This window comes from Trachurus japonicus, chromosome 5 (assembly GCF_045865225.1).
Source record: "Trachurus japonicus isolate A0001 chromosome 5, Traja_1.0".
Classification (NCBI taxonomy): Eukaryota; Metazoa; Chordata; class Actinopteri; order Carangiformes; family Carangidae; genus Trachurus; species Trachurus japonicus.
The window spans coordinates 9,179,078-9,195,113 of record NC_140911.1 but is presented as its reverse complement, the minus strand read 5'-3'; the positions used below and the strand labels follow the sequence as shown (position 1 = coordinate 9,195,113).

The following is a 16,036-nucleotide window of genomic DNA, read 5'->3' as shown; positions in this document are numbered from 1 at the left end:
ATCTTAATAAATAAATAAATTAAGCACTGCTCCTTCTCTGAACAGGGTATATTCGGGCGGCGGCGGGAGGATGTAGGTACCACAACCAACGGGGCTCTGGCTCCACAGGCCCAGCCTGCAGTTCCCCTGCAGTACGGTGACATGAAACTTGCTCTGGAGAAGGAGCGTTCAAGATGCTCCGAGCTGGAGGAGGCTCTGCAGAAGATGAGGATAGAGCTCCGGTCCCTCAGAGAGGAGGGTAGGGACCAGATATATAACACAGTCTCTCATGTCTCATATCTTAATGGCATCTCCTGGTGAGCCAAGTCCTGGAGCAAGATGGTAAATCCTTGTCAGCTGGCTGTAGGGATATTACACTGTTGTCAACTCTGGATCATCATTCAAGGTTGATGATATACAGCATTCATCTAACAGATACTTTGTCTGTAAAACTGAGTTTTTAATTGTTGTTTACCGTGAGTCAGAGGGGTGTTGTTGATTTAACTCTGGTAATCACATTTTTTCATTAAAACGCACACACCATAAATTGCACCTCCCATCTGAGAAGAGAAATCCTATAATGTGCCCCCTCCCTTATCTGTTCCCAGACATCTTTTAATAGAGTTACTATGGCAGGGTCCTGCTCCATTACCTACACCTGCCTGGTCCTATGATATTCATTTCAGAATCTAACTTGTTTTTTTGGTAATGGATCCAAATATTTCCATCTCAAAGACTCTGAGATCACTGATCTAATATTGGGTTGTTTTTTTTATTTCTGATGAAACAGCGGCTCACTTCAAAGCCCAGGACCACGTGGCTCCGTCCACGCCGGCCCAGGCTCGCCACCAAATCCTCATGTCGGCCATAGTGAAATCCCCAGAACATCAGCCTAACCCCAGCAGCCTGCTCAACCCCTCCACGCGCTGTAAGGAGACCTCCACACCCGAAGGTTAGTCGTGCACACAGAGATACGAAGTGACAAATAAACAAACATCTTAAAGCTCCCCTTCAGCTCACACGCCTCAAATTGAACCGTGGACGTCCTGTTGTGAAGCTGTGTAGTTGCCCACATGGGATCATTCACCCCCGACACTATCGGTTCCAACACAAAATGAGACTCCTGTGTTCACTTATTTTGTTTATCAGGTGTGTTTCTGTGTGTGTGTGTGTGTGTGTGTTCTTTTTTATGGCCTGTCTCACCAAGCAGGATTACAAAGTTAAATCAAGCTGGATAACTGTTCAGCACATGTTAAACCAGTGACTGGGGCTCACAGTAAACCAGCTGTTTCAGGTTTTATTCACTGTGCGTTTATCCAGCGAACGTTGTAATCCTGCTTGGGCCTGTCTCACAAAGTAAGAATAGTGGATTAGCCAGGTATCATTGGTGGTTGTTTTTTTTATTATCCAAGCTTTCCCTTATCTCAAAGCTGAACTATAATTTTTTTTTTTTTTGGGTGGTTGATCACCATGGAAACTGAAGCTTTATTAAGCGTATCAAGGCTTCATGGCAGGTTCAGTGACTCATCATTATGTGTAAACAGTCCATCGAAAAACCTCTGTGGGGAAAAATGCTGCAACAATTTGAAATGAATCCTCTGATGACAAAAAAAAACAATGAATTCATACGCAACTGAATCTCTAAACACCATGGTGCGTGTGTGTCATCATGATATGATAAGATCAGAAACACATTGATGTGTTTTTATTTTTTCCATCAGCAGCAGCAGCAGCAAACATTTAGGTAACAGTTGCTCGTTAAGTTGAACTTGCTTTGTGATGCAGACCCCCTGACTGTCTGTGTTGCTTTACTTTCACATAGCTATTGTTAGACTGCTCTCTCCTTTCTGTCTCTTTCCTCTTGCTCCTCACAGAAAAGAGAAGGGTCACCTTTGAAAGTAAGTTAGCAGTCACCAGTGCGTCTCCTCGCATGCATGAGCTCATCAGCATGCATGATATACTATACTACACACATATGTCCATATCATACCTTACATACTGTGTCCTGTGTCCTTTTGTCTCGACTTGACTTGACTACAACGGTAGAGGTCAAGTTTGACGTCCTCTCTTCTCTTCAGCCTCATTCCTGGAGTCATGGTTTAGATGACAGCAGAGGTAGCTTTTCATCCAGGGGCATTTTAATGCATCCCATGCTCACTGGCATGTGTAAAATTATTATGATTGACTATTTTTAAAGTACTTAAATATTCATATGCCTAATACCTGCAGTAATACAAGTTCATTCATTATTTTTGCCACATGCTGTTTGGGGGGGGAAAATTTAAGTGATTTCTGAAGTGATTAAGCCTGTATCAAAACTTTATGGTGCCACATTTCTCTCTCAGTAACTCCCGTCCCTGCCTGCTTCTTCCTCCCTTTTTGTACTGCAGAGTTTGGGCGTCGTGTGAAGGAGAGAATGCACCACAACATCCCTCATCGTTTCACTGTGGGGCTCAACATGAGGGCTGCCAAGTGTGCCGTTTGCTTGGACACTGTGCATTTTGGACGACAGGCTGCCACTTGCCTAGGTTGGTATTCTGCACTGTAGCTGGGAACAACAAATCAGATAATGTTTTAGAGGACAAATCTTTTTTCTTTTTTTTTATTGGCCGGCTCAAAAAACATGGTTGGAAACCTTATTGTGTGGCTATCACAAACAGACCCTCTCACTTGATGAAATGAGTTTTGGCTATCATTAAAATTCCTTCTGTTTTGAAAATATGTGATTTTGATTCATTCCCAAACAGTGAAGAGGCAGTGTTAAAAGGACACATGGTAATGAGAAAAACACAGTAGCATTTCTCATCATTGTCAATTATTGTAATATAACAGCAAAAAATGATGATGATAGCTATTTGTATATTTTTATAGTGACATCCTGCTTCTTATCTGCCAAACATGACAACACTGCAGGATGAAATGCTACATTATTGAGAAGAATATTACGATTATTGTTTAATTAATCTAAAATTGCCTTTCATTCACCCCCTCGCTCTGTCTTGTCTTATTGTAGAGTGCCACACCCTGTGTCATCCTAAATGCTCACCATGTCTTCCGGCCACCTGTGGTCTGCCAGCTGAGTATGCCACTCACTTTTCAGAGGCCTTGTGCCGAGAAAAGGCAAACTCACCTGCGCTGCAGGTTAAAGAGGCCAGTGGACATGTTCGCTTGGAGGGATGGATGAAGCAACCCAGGTAACTAATTCAGTCCTTAACTGTCATACACACTATATGCAGCATTTTATATATACACAGCATTGATGGTGTTTTGTATATCTTTGTGTCTGCTCATGTAGAAATGGGAAACGTGGCCAACAAGGCTGGGAGACGAAGTACGTGGTGCTGGATGGAACCAAAGTGTCCATCTATGACAGTGAGCCCAGAGAGGGTGAGCGCTGGTTTTTATAAATGGCTTTATTTTCCCACTGACGCAACACAATTGGGGAAAATATGTTTTAGCCTTTACTTCCAGACAGTTTGTCATCATTTAACCGTTTCCACAGAGATCAATACAGCAGAATTTGATAAAAACAGTCATGTGGTGTTTTTCTTCTAGACTGTGTCAAGGCTGAGGAGGAGTTTGAGCTCTGTATGCCTGACGGCGAGGTGACTGTTCATGGAGCTGTTGGAGCCTCTGAGCTCATCAACACTGCCAAGTCAGGTACCAGATCAATACCACCTAATCTGCTTCACTCAGCTTATTGTAGGATGTTAAGTATAACCCTCTTGCCAAATTTTAAATTGGATCCACACATCACATCTTTACTTTTAATCCCAAAATACAACAACTTGTTGACCGTTCTGCCCAGATGTGAAATTAAGCTGTTGGCAAGATAACCACTCGATCCATCTTTCTGTGTGTGCGTCTACGCAGACATCCCGTATGTGTTGAAGCTCGAGTCGCATCCACACACCACCTGCTGGCCGGGCCAGTCCGTCTATTTCATGGCTCCCAGCTTCCCTGACAAGCAGCGCTGGGTGGCCGTGCTGGAGTCGGTGGTGGCTGGAAGCCGTGGATCTAAAGACAAAGTAGATGCTGATGCTGTAAGTATTGTGTGTGTATATTTTATGTTTCTGCTAGTGCCAGGCCTGATTAGGTAAAAAAAATTTGAGTTTGTCTATCAAAGCTGTAAGAAAAGACATCCCAAATACACCTATTTCATTATGCACATGTCAAATGGTAATTTAATCCAAGGGTGGCTGTATTGTTGGGTAAAATATACTGAATGCCTCCATTAAACATCAGCCAGTGCCTTCACCTCTTATTCTCCCCCTCCCTCTTCTTTCTCTCTCTGCATGTTCTCAACATCCACGTCTTCTATTTGTGTGTCGTCATCATCGTCTTTGTTGATGTGATTATACTGTGCGTGTGTATTGTGTATCTCCATTCAACTCGGTTGTGTGGATCATATTATAGGCAGGTGTCTCTAAAAGACAGAAGAACCTTTCCCCTCTGGTTCAGGTACAGTAAGTAGCTGCACGAATGCTTGGGCTTCAGTCGACCGACCGACTGAGCATGCAGTAGCTGTACACATCTACGCATTCAACACTGGTGCTGTTCAGTACAGGTCAGCACAGTCTCAGGCTCTGTGAATGAGTATAATAATAATAAATGGGAATAGCTGCCCCTTTGAAAAGCAGCCTCATTCACTCATTAAACTTACATATTGCATGGATGTGAATAGACTCTGCTGTGCACCTTTTGGCCTTATGTCATATGTTACTGGTATGCATGCTTCTGCAAAAAGCCGTGCTACTTTTGCCCCTGTCACTGAAACACACACACACATATCTGATCTTAACTTCAGTCTGCAGTCTTCTATTTTTGGTATTTGTGTGTTTATTGCAGTTTCAGAAGCAGCTTATCATTCTTATATTCTTACTTTTGTAAATACTGTTTGATTTGTTCCCCTTAACTGCACATAAGTGTTTTTAAAGCTCCTGTCTCTTTAGTGTTTATTTTACTGTTTAAATATGCATTTGAAAGCTCAATATGCAGCTCCCCCCCGCCCCCCTAAGGCAGAATATACAGTACTATATGGCTAAAAATATGAGGACACCTGAACAAAGTGTGAGAACACCCAACCCTTTGTACCCAAATGTGCTTTAAAAATGCTGCTGTAATAGTCTCTCCACTTTTTTTTTTTGGAAGGCTTTCCACAATTTGGAGCACATTAACAAGGTTGAATACTGGCGTTCGGCGACAAGGCTGAGCTTGTATTTGGTTTCCACTTCATCCCAAAGGTGTTGGATGGGATTTAGGTCAGGGCTGTACACCATGCAGTCCCTTACACCACACTTAAAGAAACACTTCTTTATATGAGGCATTGTTGTGGTGAAACAAGAATGGACCTTCTTTACAGTGTTACCTCAAATTTATATTTATTGTCTCAAATTATGTAATCAAGCATTAAGACATTTATTAGTTGGAACTAAGTGACCTAGTACAAGCTGTGCCAGACCAAAAAATATTAGGATAACATCATGTCCACATACATTTGGCCGTATAGTTGATGTATTGTTAGTCCTGTCCTCCTTTCACTGAATTCACAGCACCTGTCCTTAAAATGTCTATGTCCCTGGACTCCCTGCAACCTGAGATTAAGAGCCAAAGTCAAAACCAAACAACTACTACCCGTGTTAAACCAATTTTTTATTGAATTAAACTACTTTCCACTATTGTGCCTGTTACTGCTGTGATATACAGATGTAAACACACCAGATTGCTAAATGCTTGCTCAGTTACTCGTCTTATTGAGTTACTTTTGACTGGATGTTGCCTAGTTTTAATCATTTTTGGTCCTTTTTACTTTTGCTTTAGTTTGTTTTTGTTAAACAAAAGTTTTGGCACAAATTGGTGTGGAACATGTTTTATTATTTCAGCAAATACTTTATTAAGCTGAAATATTTTTGGAATAAAATGTCTCTTTTATTTAGCCATCGCCAGCTTACATGTAAATTCTATTCTAATTTTGGATATTTATTTACTAATTTGGTTTTTGTGAAGGCTCCCTGGCTGTCATCCCTGCTGGGTTAGCTTGTTTTGCTCTAAAGCAACAGATCTTCAGGGAAAAAAAATCTTCCTAACCTTCCTCCTTCCCCTGCTCCATTTCTCTCTCTCTCTGATTCTTGTCTGAATAGAAACTCCTGGGGAACTCTCTGCTGAAACTGGAGGGTGACGACCGTTTAGACATCAACTGCACTCTGCCTCTCACTGACCAGGTATGAGGACAAAAACAAAATAGACGGAAGGATGACTGACTCCCACACTATCCTGCTGCATGTTGTTCACATGTTAAACCTTTATGATCTGACTTCTTGTTTCCTTCAGATCGTGTTGGTCGGCTCTGAGGAGGGTTTGTACGCTCTAAACGTCATAAAGAACTCCTTAACACATATCCCCGGGCTGGCGTCCGTCTTCCAGATCCAAATCCTGAAGGAGCTCGATAAGCTGCTCATGATCACTGGTCAGTACATCCCAGTGAGATGAAACCCAGTACACTCAATTGCTCAGGTTTTATACACTGCCTGTCCAAAGAAAAAGTCACCACTTGGATTTAACTAAGCTAATAGTTAAGAGCCTCCCATTGGATAATTACTGCATGGATGATTATGTTTCAGCTGGCAACAACTTTAAACTTAACTGATGCAGTCAGTAGCTTCTCGTTTCTTAAACGACCGACACATCCTGTGGTCATGGAGAATATGTTAATCTGTTTCAGAAGGGTCAAATTATTGGCATGCATCAAGCAAATAAAGCATCTAAGAAGATCACTGAGACTAAAATTGGATTAAGAACTGTCCAACACATTATTAAAAACTGGAAGGATAATGGAGAACCATCATCTTCAAGGAAGAAATGTGGTCCAATGTGACCAGAGTCCAGACCTTAACCCCATTAAGAACCTTTGAAAAATGAATGCAACTCTGGATGGAAATAAATGTGACATTGCAGAAGCTTATTGAAATGATGCCACAGCGAATGTATGCCGTAATCAAAGCTAAAGGCGGCCCAACGAAATATTAGAGTGTGTGACTTTTTTTGGGGACGGGCAGTGTATGTGAGTGTATATCAATGTAAGATTGCACTTTTTTTTTTCTTACTTATTCATTTATTCACATTCTCCAGGAGAGGATCGGGCACTGTGTCTGGTGGAGATCAAGAAGGTGAAACAGTCTTTGTCCCAGTCCCATCTCCCGGCTCAGCCCGACCTCAACCCCTTCATCTTTGAGACGGTGAAGGGATGCCACCTCTTCTCCTCTGGAAAGGTAAGTCTGGTTGTTGCTGCTGCTGCTTAACACAGAATGAAATCATTCATGCTAGGCTGTTGTTTAGTCAGAGGTAACGATCGGAGTAATAGCATAGCGGTGTGCCGTCTAATTGCAGACGTTTACTGCTGTCCTGATTGCAGAATTGTTCTTTCTTCGCAGATTGATAATGGGACTTGTATCTGTGCTGCTATGCCCACTAAGATTACAATTCTGCGACTCAATGAAAGCCTCAACAAGTTCTGCATCAGAAAGGTGAGTGGGCTTTTAAAGAAGCACAGATAATAGTGTGAAGTGATGACGGTATGATGTTGGACGCTCTGTTTTTCTTCAGGCTGTAATGAGTTTGGAAAAAAAGTGTCCGTGTTGAGCTTCACCTTGTGTTTACAGGAGATTGAGACGTCTGAGCCCTGCAGCTGTATCCACTTCACCGGCTACAGCATCATTATCGGCACCAACAAGTTCTATGAGATTGAAATGAAGCAGTATGTGCTGGAAGGTAGCTGAAAATTTCTGCACTGATATTGCACTTTAAAAATAAAACTTTGTGTCAACCAGATGGTGTTCTGAGCAAATCTTACACAAGTGCGTCTCTTTGGCTGTGAAGTTTGAACATTCACGCCTGAACGAACTGACGGCTGCTGATTCTCTTTCTGTTCTCTTTCTGCAGAGTTCCTTGATAAGAATGACGTAACGCTGGCTTCGGCTGTCTTCGCCGCATCCTCCCACAGTTTCCCCATTTCCATCATCCAGGTCACCACCGCTCCGCAGAAGGATGAATACCTGCTCTGTTTCCATGGTTAGACATTTATCTTCTGTCTGTGTGGGCACATGTGTGTGCAGTCGAGCATGTCAAAACATGTTCCAGTGAAGGAGCTGAAGTTTAACCTTTTGTGCAAGAAAATTTGTCACCACCAGGAAAACGATTCTTGTGGATGTGTGACGTTTGCCTAGTTTTGACAAGAGATTTGTTTAGGCAGTTTCTTTAAAATGACATTTGAAATATTTCTCTTGCAGAGTTTGGCGTGTTTGTGGATGCATACGGCCGCAGGAGCAGAACTGATGATATCAAATGGAGCCGTCTGCCTCTCTCATTTGGTTAGTGCAGATCAGAGCCTATTTTCAAATAGTTCCCAATGAATTAACGGTTTATATTCTCTCTAAAATAATGTGGATTGTTTGGTCTTTCAGCCTACAGAGAACCGTACTTGTTTGTGACCTACTTCAACTCTCTGGATGTCATTGAGATTCAGGGACACGCTGCTCTGGGGTGAGGTTACCTTCTGTTTCTATGTCGGTATCGGTGCCTCATTTAAGGTTTACACGAGTAAACATAATCATCATTTTGTGGATCTTTGTAGAAATCCTGTTGTTAAAGGGATAGTTCAACATTTTGGCAAATTGGCCCTTTGCCATAATCCATAATAGTCATAACAGTAGGTTCTTTATTTGTCGGTGCAAGCTATTTTTAGAACGGCGGAGCAGAGCCGCGAGCTGCTCAGAGCTATGCTACGGAGGCTAATGGGATTTCTTGGTCTCCCTCATCAAACTAATCAAATACACAATCCAACAACTCCAAAACGCTCTCGTGGACAAGTTGTGACCTGCACATTCACCACGCTATGACATTCCCACGACGGGAATGCGCATCCGCAGTTTTGCATGAATTTACCTCTAAAACAACTCTGTCTGGTAACGTTCTGTTATTATCTCATAGCGCGGTGAATGTGCAGGTCACAGCTTATCCACAAGAGCCTTTTTTTAGTTTTTGGATTGTGTATTTGATGAGTTTGATGAGGGAAACCAAGAAATCCCATTAGCTTCCGTAGTGTAGCTCTGAGCAGCTCACGGCTCTGCTCAGCCGCTCTAAAAATAGCTTGCACCGACAATTAAAGGTAACGAACCTACTGCTATGACTATAGGGATTATGGTAATGGCCAGTTTGCCAAAATGTTGAACTAATCCATTTCAGTCAATGCTGTTTTAAACAGTTCCATATCTAATCCTTTTATCTCTGTCCAGGCCTCACTCGTATGCACACCTGGATATCCCAAACCCACGTTACCTGGGCCCAGCCATCTCCTCTGGAGCCATCTACCTGGCCTCGTCCTACCAGAACAAACTGAGGGTCATCTGCTGCAAGGGCAACCTGGTCCAGAGCCAGGAGGGTATGGGAGACCTGCAGCGTAACGGCTCCGGACGCAGGTGAGGACATGAACAGGGACTATTTTGTTAAACGTGACATTCTCACATCTCCTTGTGGTTACTAATAAAATCTTAAGTCTGGGGCTTTTAATGTCACTGACACTTTGCTCAAATAAAGAAATGAAGGAATAAGCTGATGGAATGACCAAACAAGTTTTAACATTAAATCGATGAATACTGCATGTCAACTTCAAAGTGTTTTATCTTTTACTCTAACATCAGTATTATCCCTTTAGCAGAATTAGATTCCCTCAGTATATAATCAGCATTACAGGATTAGTGTAATTACTTATTTCCTATTAACGGGAAATAAAATTATCCCACAAAGTGTAATGGGCACGACTCAAACAAGTAATTTAATATAGCATTGCAATTGCCAAAGATGGAGATTAAAGAGGTTATTTGGCTGTAGCAACTGACTGAGATGCCCAGATGCCCAATAAGCAACCTGGGACGACCCATAATAGTCTGATACCTGCTTTTATTCTGCATTTGATAAATAAATAATGCCCTTCCCTCATTCATTCCGTTGAAATATAAGAGTTGACCTCCAGAGGAAAATCCTGCTCAGTGGAAATTAGTTCTGCTGTAGTGTAATAATAAATCCTGCAGACGGAAAATAAGTCTAGAGTTGAAAGTAAAATAGAGAAGAGAAAGATATACATTCCATTAGTTTAATTCCTCATTTCTCAGCATCTTATTTATTAATTAATTCATTTGTTTGTTTATTTGTTATTTCTTGGTGAGTTTCATCTTCCAGAGAATATGGAGTTAGGAGCATTTCACCTAACTTCCTTACTCCATGTTCACTGGTGTTGTTGAGGGGTCACTGGGACTAGCTGGCACTGATGGGCACAGGTCGATATGCACTGGTGGTGACGGTTCAATGCTTGACATAATAATAATGATAATAACACAGTAAAACAGAAGAGTAACACCTTCATTTCATTCTTTACAGGAGGAGGAGTTCATTTTTTATCTGTAGCAAATCATGAGTTTTGTCTTTTTAAAAAAAAATTGAAATTACTTTTTAAATGGATGAATGTCAAATGTTGGAAGGAAACTGATGAATAAAGACTAATAACTTCCTCCAATTATGTTCTGCGACTGTTCTGTTACGATGTGAAGCTCACAAATAACTGAGCTGTTCTTGTTCATTGTGTTGATTTTTTAAAAACTGGACTAATTTCCAAACCAGTCACTCACTATATTCTCATTTAGAAAACCAAATGGAGTAAATGAGTTCTTTTTGGTATAGTTATAAATAGCAATGCGATGCGCTGCTTCTTATCAAATAGGCTCGATGGTGAGCACATCATCCTTTACCTCATTTTGCAGACCGACCTGACTCCCACAGTGCCAAGCAAAGCCCGTGTCCCAAAGCACAAGACTCCTTTTTTCCCTTTAACCAATGCTCCGTGCTCGTCTTCATGCCTCGGTTCCTTCCCTAAACAGCCCTAACAAACGCGGGCCCCCGTCCTACAATGAGCACATCTCTAAAAGGCTGGCGGCCAACCCCATGGTTCACGGAGACCCCGGCACGCCTCACCGCTACCGGGAGGCTCGCACAGAGTTTCGCCGTGACAAGTCGCCCAGCCGCCCGCTGGAGAGAGAGAAGTCTCCCGGCAGGATGCTGGAGAGCAGGATAGTGGGGTCTCCGGGCAGGGCCATGGCCGACCCCCGGTTAGAGCGCTCCCCGGGCAGAGCCATGGCCGACCCTCGCATGGACCGCTCCCCCGGCCGCATGATGGACGTCCGTAGGGAGAGGTCCCCCGGACGATACGAAGAGCGCCAAAGGCTTCATACCGGCTCTGGACGCACGCCCATTAACCCTGTTAACAAGGTTTGTCAGTCGTCTCTGTTGATGCTGTAATGGGAAATTTTGATATAACTCATGTATGCCTATGCAAGACTGTGTAACCAAAGACTGTATGACTATTTCTGATATACTGTAGTTTTGAAGTGACCGATGTTCACCTTTTAAGGTTGTATAACAAACCCTTCTGTGAACTGGTGACAACACATGTAGACAACATGTGGATGCTTTTTGTGTCTTCTAATGATACACATTACGTCAGAGGAGTTGTTGTGAAAAATGTTTATTCACTCTCTTGCCAAGCGTTAAATGAGAAGGACACAACTCTCAGATCTGTCTCTGTGCTAAATATGAAACTGGAGCCAATGAGTTTAGTTCAGCTTTTGAGAAGAGACAGGAAACAAAGCGTGAAAATGACTAGTTGTCATTTTTATGTCTCAGACTGCTTTGGCTGGAAGTGTAGTCTACCTGGTGTCTCCACTGGTTGCCTTGGTAACCTCAATCTCAATGTGACAAAAAATGGCAACCAATCATTTGTACTTTTGTATGAATGAAAAAAAAAAACATATAACATTAATGTTTGATCTAGGAGACACTAGGAGGTGGATTCTCTTACTTTTGCACCCAGTCAGGCATCATGGGAGTTTCTCTCTGCTTCCAGTCGTAATGCTAAGCTAGCCAGCTGATGCAGCTGTGAGCCTCATATTCACAGGCATGGTAGTTGCATTTTATCATGTAACCCTGCAAAAAGCAGATAAAAATATTTTAGTTACTCCACATTTGCTGTAAACAGGTGATGGACACTTTTTTTTATTGAACATTTATGCACACATTACTGGACTGTTAGACAAGTACAGAACAGTATGGGACGAGGGGCAACAGAACAAACAAACTAAGACAGAACAAAACAAAGAGCGGGGGTGGAATTGTGATAAGGGTATTGAGCAGGCATTTTGAGTTTGTTAGGAATAAAAAGAAGAAAAGAGAAAAATATATATTAAAAAAAGGATGAACAGAGTGGAGTAGTGCTTGGAGGGATCAGCTCTGGATAAATTGCATAAATGAGGACCAGGTGTTGTTGTAGCAGGTGATATCATCTTTTATGATGAATGTAAGTTTTTCCAGATTGTACCAATTCAAGTAAAAGTATTGTTTTGGCAATGGTTGTAGAGGATGAGGAGATTGACACTTTTAATACTTTTTAAGAACAGTCTTTTCTTTTAGCTTATCATTTGGTACCGATATCATAGGCATACATCAAATTATTCTAACATCTGTCCCTGCATGTCTGTTGTTGACTTGATCCGCCAGGTGTGGGACCAATCATCTGTTTGAGACGCAGCAGAGCCGCATACCCAGCATGGACAGAGAGATTCATCTTTGAGAAGGGAAAGGAAGAAACCGAGAACCAGTGAGAATGTCACCAACTCATGATGAAACACTGCCACACATCTGTTTTGCCTGACATCTAAACTGAAAAACCACCGAGAGGAAAACAACTAGTAGCTGAACCGTAGAACAGAAAAAAGGCAAAGAGAGAGAGCGAGAGGAAGGAAAAATAGATGTCAACAGAATCAGGTTCTTTTCCTCAATGACCCTGACCCAAAGTCAATAAAGGTCAACAAAATGCCATATTAACAATATTAGCAGGTTTTCTCTTTGCAGTGTATCTGAATATGTGCTCTATCCTCTGAGAAGGTAGTATATTGATTAGGTTTCCTCCACAACAACAAGCAAACAAAACCTTTCCGTAAATAGACTTGACTCAGCGTTCATTTAACTCCCGACGGTAGACACGACAATAGATAAGCACAGCAGTAGCATCGTTATCTCACAATGTGGATGCCTAAATCATTTCAGTCACTAGTGAAAATGGCAGTGGTTCACTCAAAAAATAACATTATTAAAACACCCGGCACCTTCCCACACTCAGCTCTGTCCATAGTAGCTACAGTTCAGGACAGGAGAGCGGTCGAAACACATGTAATAGCATTTCTGTCTCCAGCCCTGCGCTGACAAGTCAACACACAATCATTTTTTTCAGCTAGTTACAATCATTCGCTGCTCACCTGAGTCTCCTGTCGAGACTCTGGTTAGTTACAATGACACAACTCGGCTGGAGCAGCAACAAATTTTGAAATAAGATTTCAACAAATCGAACCCCAACCCGTCCTGTAGAACCACACCACCGGATGATTGTCTGCCCACGGATAGGTCGACACTAAAAAAAAAAAACTGCACTACCCACAATCCCCAGCAGCGATGGAGCAGGACCTTTCTAATCCTTCAGAACGCTATCTGACTGTAAATAGACAAGACATAATTTTATATATATTGAGAAGGAATTTCAAGGCTGGATAAGCCGTGTCTATTTTTGTTAAAGAAAAAAAAACAAAACAACGTGATTACGTGTCCTCTTGAATGTCCGATGAGTATTCTTTTAATATGTCCAAAACGTCTTTTATCAAGTGAGTGATTGTATCTCGATCCAACTCGTGTATGCATCTCCATCTGTCAATGGCAAAACCTCAGAGCTGAATTATACGACAGGAGAGGAGGGAAAAAAAGATCATGTTTGAAGCTTAACAACATAGTACTTGAGCATTACTTTTTGTATAATGTCCCTTAATATTGTATATAACCCAAAACTGTTCAAGGTGAAGATAAAAATAATCTTTTTTTTGTTTGTTTTTTTGTTTTTTCCCTGATTCGTAAATGGCATGGATATGTATATCTGAGATGAAACGGAGTGTTGTCTTCTTGCTTCTGCCTCATTTCGGGTTATATTTTTAGTCCACAATTCAAGAATGAAGCACTACTACCTATTTGCACAGTAAATTCCTATCATAATTAATAAACCTCTTGTTTTTCCTTTTCTCAAGGCCCTCTTGGCAAGTTAAAATCCAAAATCCGTCCACATTTGCCGAGCGCATTGAACCAATTTAGCTCACTTTATTTCTGTGCATCACAATTTGATCTATAGAAATAGAATTTTCTATTCGAAAAATTGGAAGCCGACACATTTTAACTCGCCAAGTGTGTCTGTCAATAGTAGGGCACTCGATAGGAAGATTTTTATTCACCTTTTTTGAATCCGCTCTTGTTATTTTTAGATGTAGGAAATCTTCCTGAATGTATTTAAGCCAAGAAGATAGAACACGTTCATTGGTCCCAGACGTTCAACAGAAAGCACCCAATGCTACAGGTTGCACAAGTTTTCTACAGGTCTCAGTAGGGCCTCTACACAAAAGGGTTTCCCATCCTGCATTATTTTGTATAATTATTATTATTATTACTATATTGTTTTTTTAACTTTATTTTTTATTTCCACATGATCCTGAATCACAATGCCGTAAACGCTGGATATGATGTTGATGTCTGCTAACAAATGTTTTATTAGCGTTCCCTGTAGAGATTTTGTCACAGAATATTAAATATTATAACCATTGTCTTTCACTTCTAATTTTGCCTTTCTTGTGTTTGTGTTAATTCAAGTTGTGGACACAGACAGACTCTTCCTTTGTATTATCTTCCTTTTCTCTCATTGTTCTTTCCGATCAAAACTCGCACTGTGAAATGACCATTTGTCCATGTCCATTGTGTTAGGAGAGTGTTCGTCTATTTATAGGTGCCTGATCCCAGCGCTCAGTCGACTGTCATTCCGGTGCCAGTAGCTGCAGCGGCTGCTCAGATCACAAACTTAAGAGCCGAGCTGAAGTTTTCAACAACAGCCTCTGGTCAACAATACCTCGTCTAATTCTAACCTCCTTGTACACACTATGCTGCGAGATGACACCGCTGGCATCTGCTGTTAGTTCATCAACAGCATTGTGTTTGACAGTGCAGGGGGAGACGATGATGATGGTGGTGGTGGTGGGCGTGGGGGCCGGCTTGTCTTTATTTAGCTCGCACTCACTCCCTTAGCGTTGCCTTCCTAACCCCGGCTCATTGAGCTCATTTTCACACACTGTCACTTTTCTTGACCTGGGAGCTGCAAGTGACACGGGACGACTTGTTAATGGCGCTGAGGGACGTGGCACATTGTAAGGACAAGTTCAGTGCCAGCAGTGTTACACTCAAGTATCTCACACCTACTGCTGTTGACATCGCTGAGCTTAGTTTCACAAGCTCTTTAATGCTGACACCAGTGTAGTGTAAAACGTCAATCAAAGACCGTTTTGTGAATGAATAGATTCTTCTGTTTTCCCCTTTTAATGAATCTAAAAGGTCAAAACTGTTTCAGTTTTATTCAATGACTTTTGTTAATATTTCCTATAAACAGGTTTCAGACGCTGTTAAGATAATCCAGTGATTTTCAACCTTGGGGTTGGGACCCCACGTGGGGTCGCCTGGAATTCAAATGGGGTCGCCTGAAATGTCTAGTAATTGATTAAAAAAATTACTGATAATTATTTTTTTTAAACTAATTATTATTCTTTTTTAAGTTATGATTAAAACACCACACACAATCTTAAACAACTGTATTCTTTACTTTTACTTTCTCGAGTATAAATCAAGTTCAAATAAAATGCAGCAGATAAAAATATGTGTGCTGGTGCATCTTGACTGACGACCACGCCACGTGATCGCCAGAAATTTGTGATGTCAAAATGGGGTCATGAGCCAAAAAAGGTTGGGAACCACTGAGATAATCCAAATACCAAAAGTTTGGCCGTGGTGGAAGCGTTTCAAACTATAGGCTCCAGCAGAGAAAAAGCCAGAGGAGGACAGTCAGTCAGTCACACACTTCAGTGGAATGAATGTCAGC

At 41.6% G+C, this 16,036-nt stretch overlaps 1 protein-coding gene across 9 annotated transcripts in view; it reads left to right on the top strand.

Annotated features, from left to right (window-relative positions):
- cita (citron rho-interacting serine/threonine kinase a) overlaps positions 1-14,724 on the top strand; it is a 37,978-nt gene extending 23,254 nt beyond the window's left edge. For 2 of the 9 annotated variants that reach the window (XM_085776019.1, XM_085776018.1), the window contains exons 31-50: positions 46-238; positions 770-931; positions 1,854-1,877; positions 2,370-2,507; positions 2,993-3,173; positions 3,275-3,366; positions 3,535-3,639; positions 3,853-4,022; positions 4,396-4,440; positions 6,120-6,200; positions 6,310-6,445; positions 7,108-7,247; positions 7,410-7,502; positions 7,638-7,746; positions 7,918-8,046; positions 8,265-8,345; positions 8,439-8,517; positions 9,270-9,452; positions 10,908-11,295; positions 12,580-14,724. In XM_085776019.1, the coding sequence (XP_085632145.1) occupies positions 46-238; positions 770-931; positions 1,854-1,877; positions 2,370-2,507; positions 2,993-3,173; positions 3,275-3,366; positions 3,535-3,639; positions 3,853-4,022; positions 4,396-4,440; positions 6,120-6,200; positions 6,310-6,445; positions 7,108-7,247; positions 7,410-7,502; positions 7,638-7,746; positions 7,918-8,046; positions 8,265-8,345; positions 8,439-8,517; positions 9,270-9,452; positions 10,908-11,295; positions 12,580-12,603 (2,553 nt within the window). In that variant the 3' untranslated portion in view covers positions 12,604-14,724. Of the gene's footprint in view, positions 1-45; positions 239-769; positions 932-1,853; positions 1,878-2,369; positions 2,508-2,992; positions 3,174-3,274; positions 3,367-3,534; positions 3,640-3,852; positions 4,023-4,395; positions 4,441-6,119; positions 6,201-6,309; positions 6,446-7,107; positions 7,248-7,409; positions 7,503-7,637; positions 7,747-7,917; positions 8,047-8,264; positions 8,346-8,438; positions 8,518-9,269; positions 9,453-10,410; positions 10,504-10,907; positions 11,296-12,579 lie in introns of those variants that run through there. The other 7 variants (XM_085776021.1, XM_085776020.1, XM_085776025.1 and 4 more) reach the window with 4 other exon arrangements.
- The last annotated feature ends 1,312 nt before the right edge of the window (positions 14,725-16,036 follow it).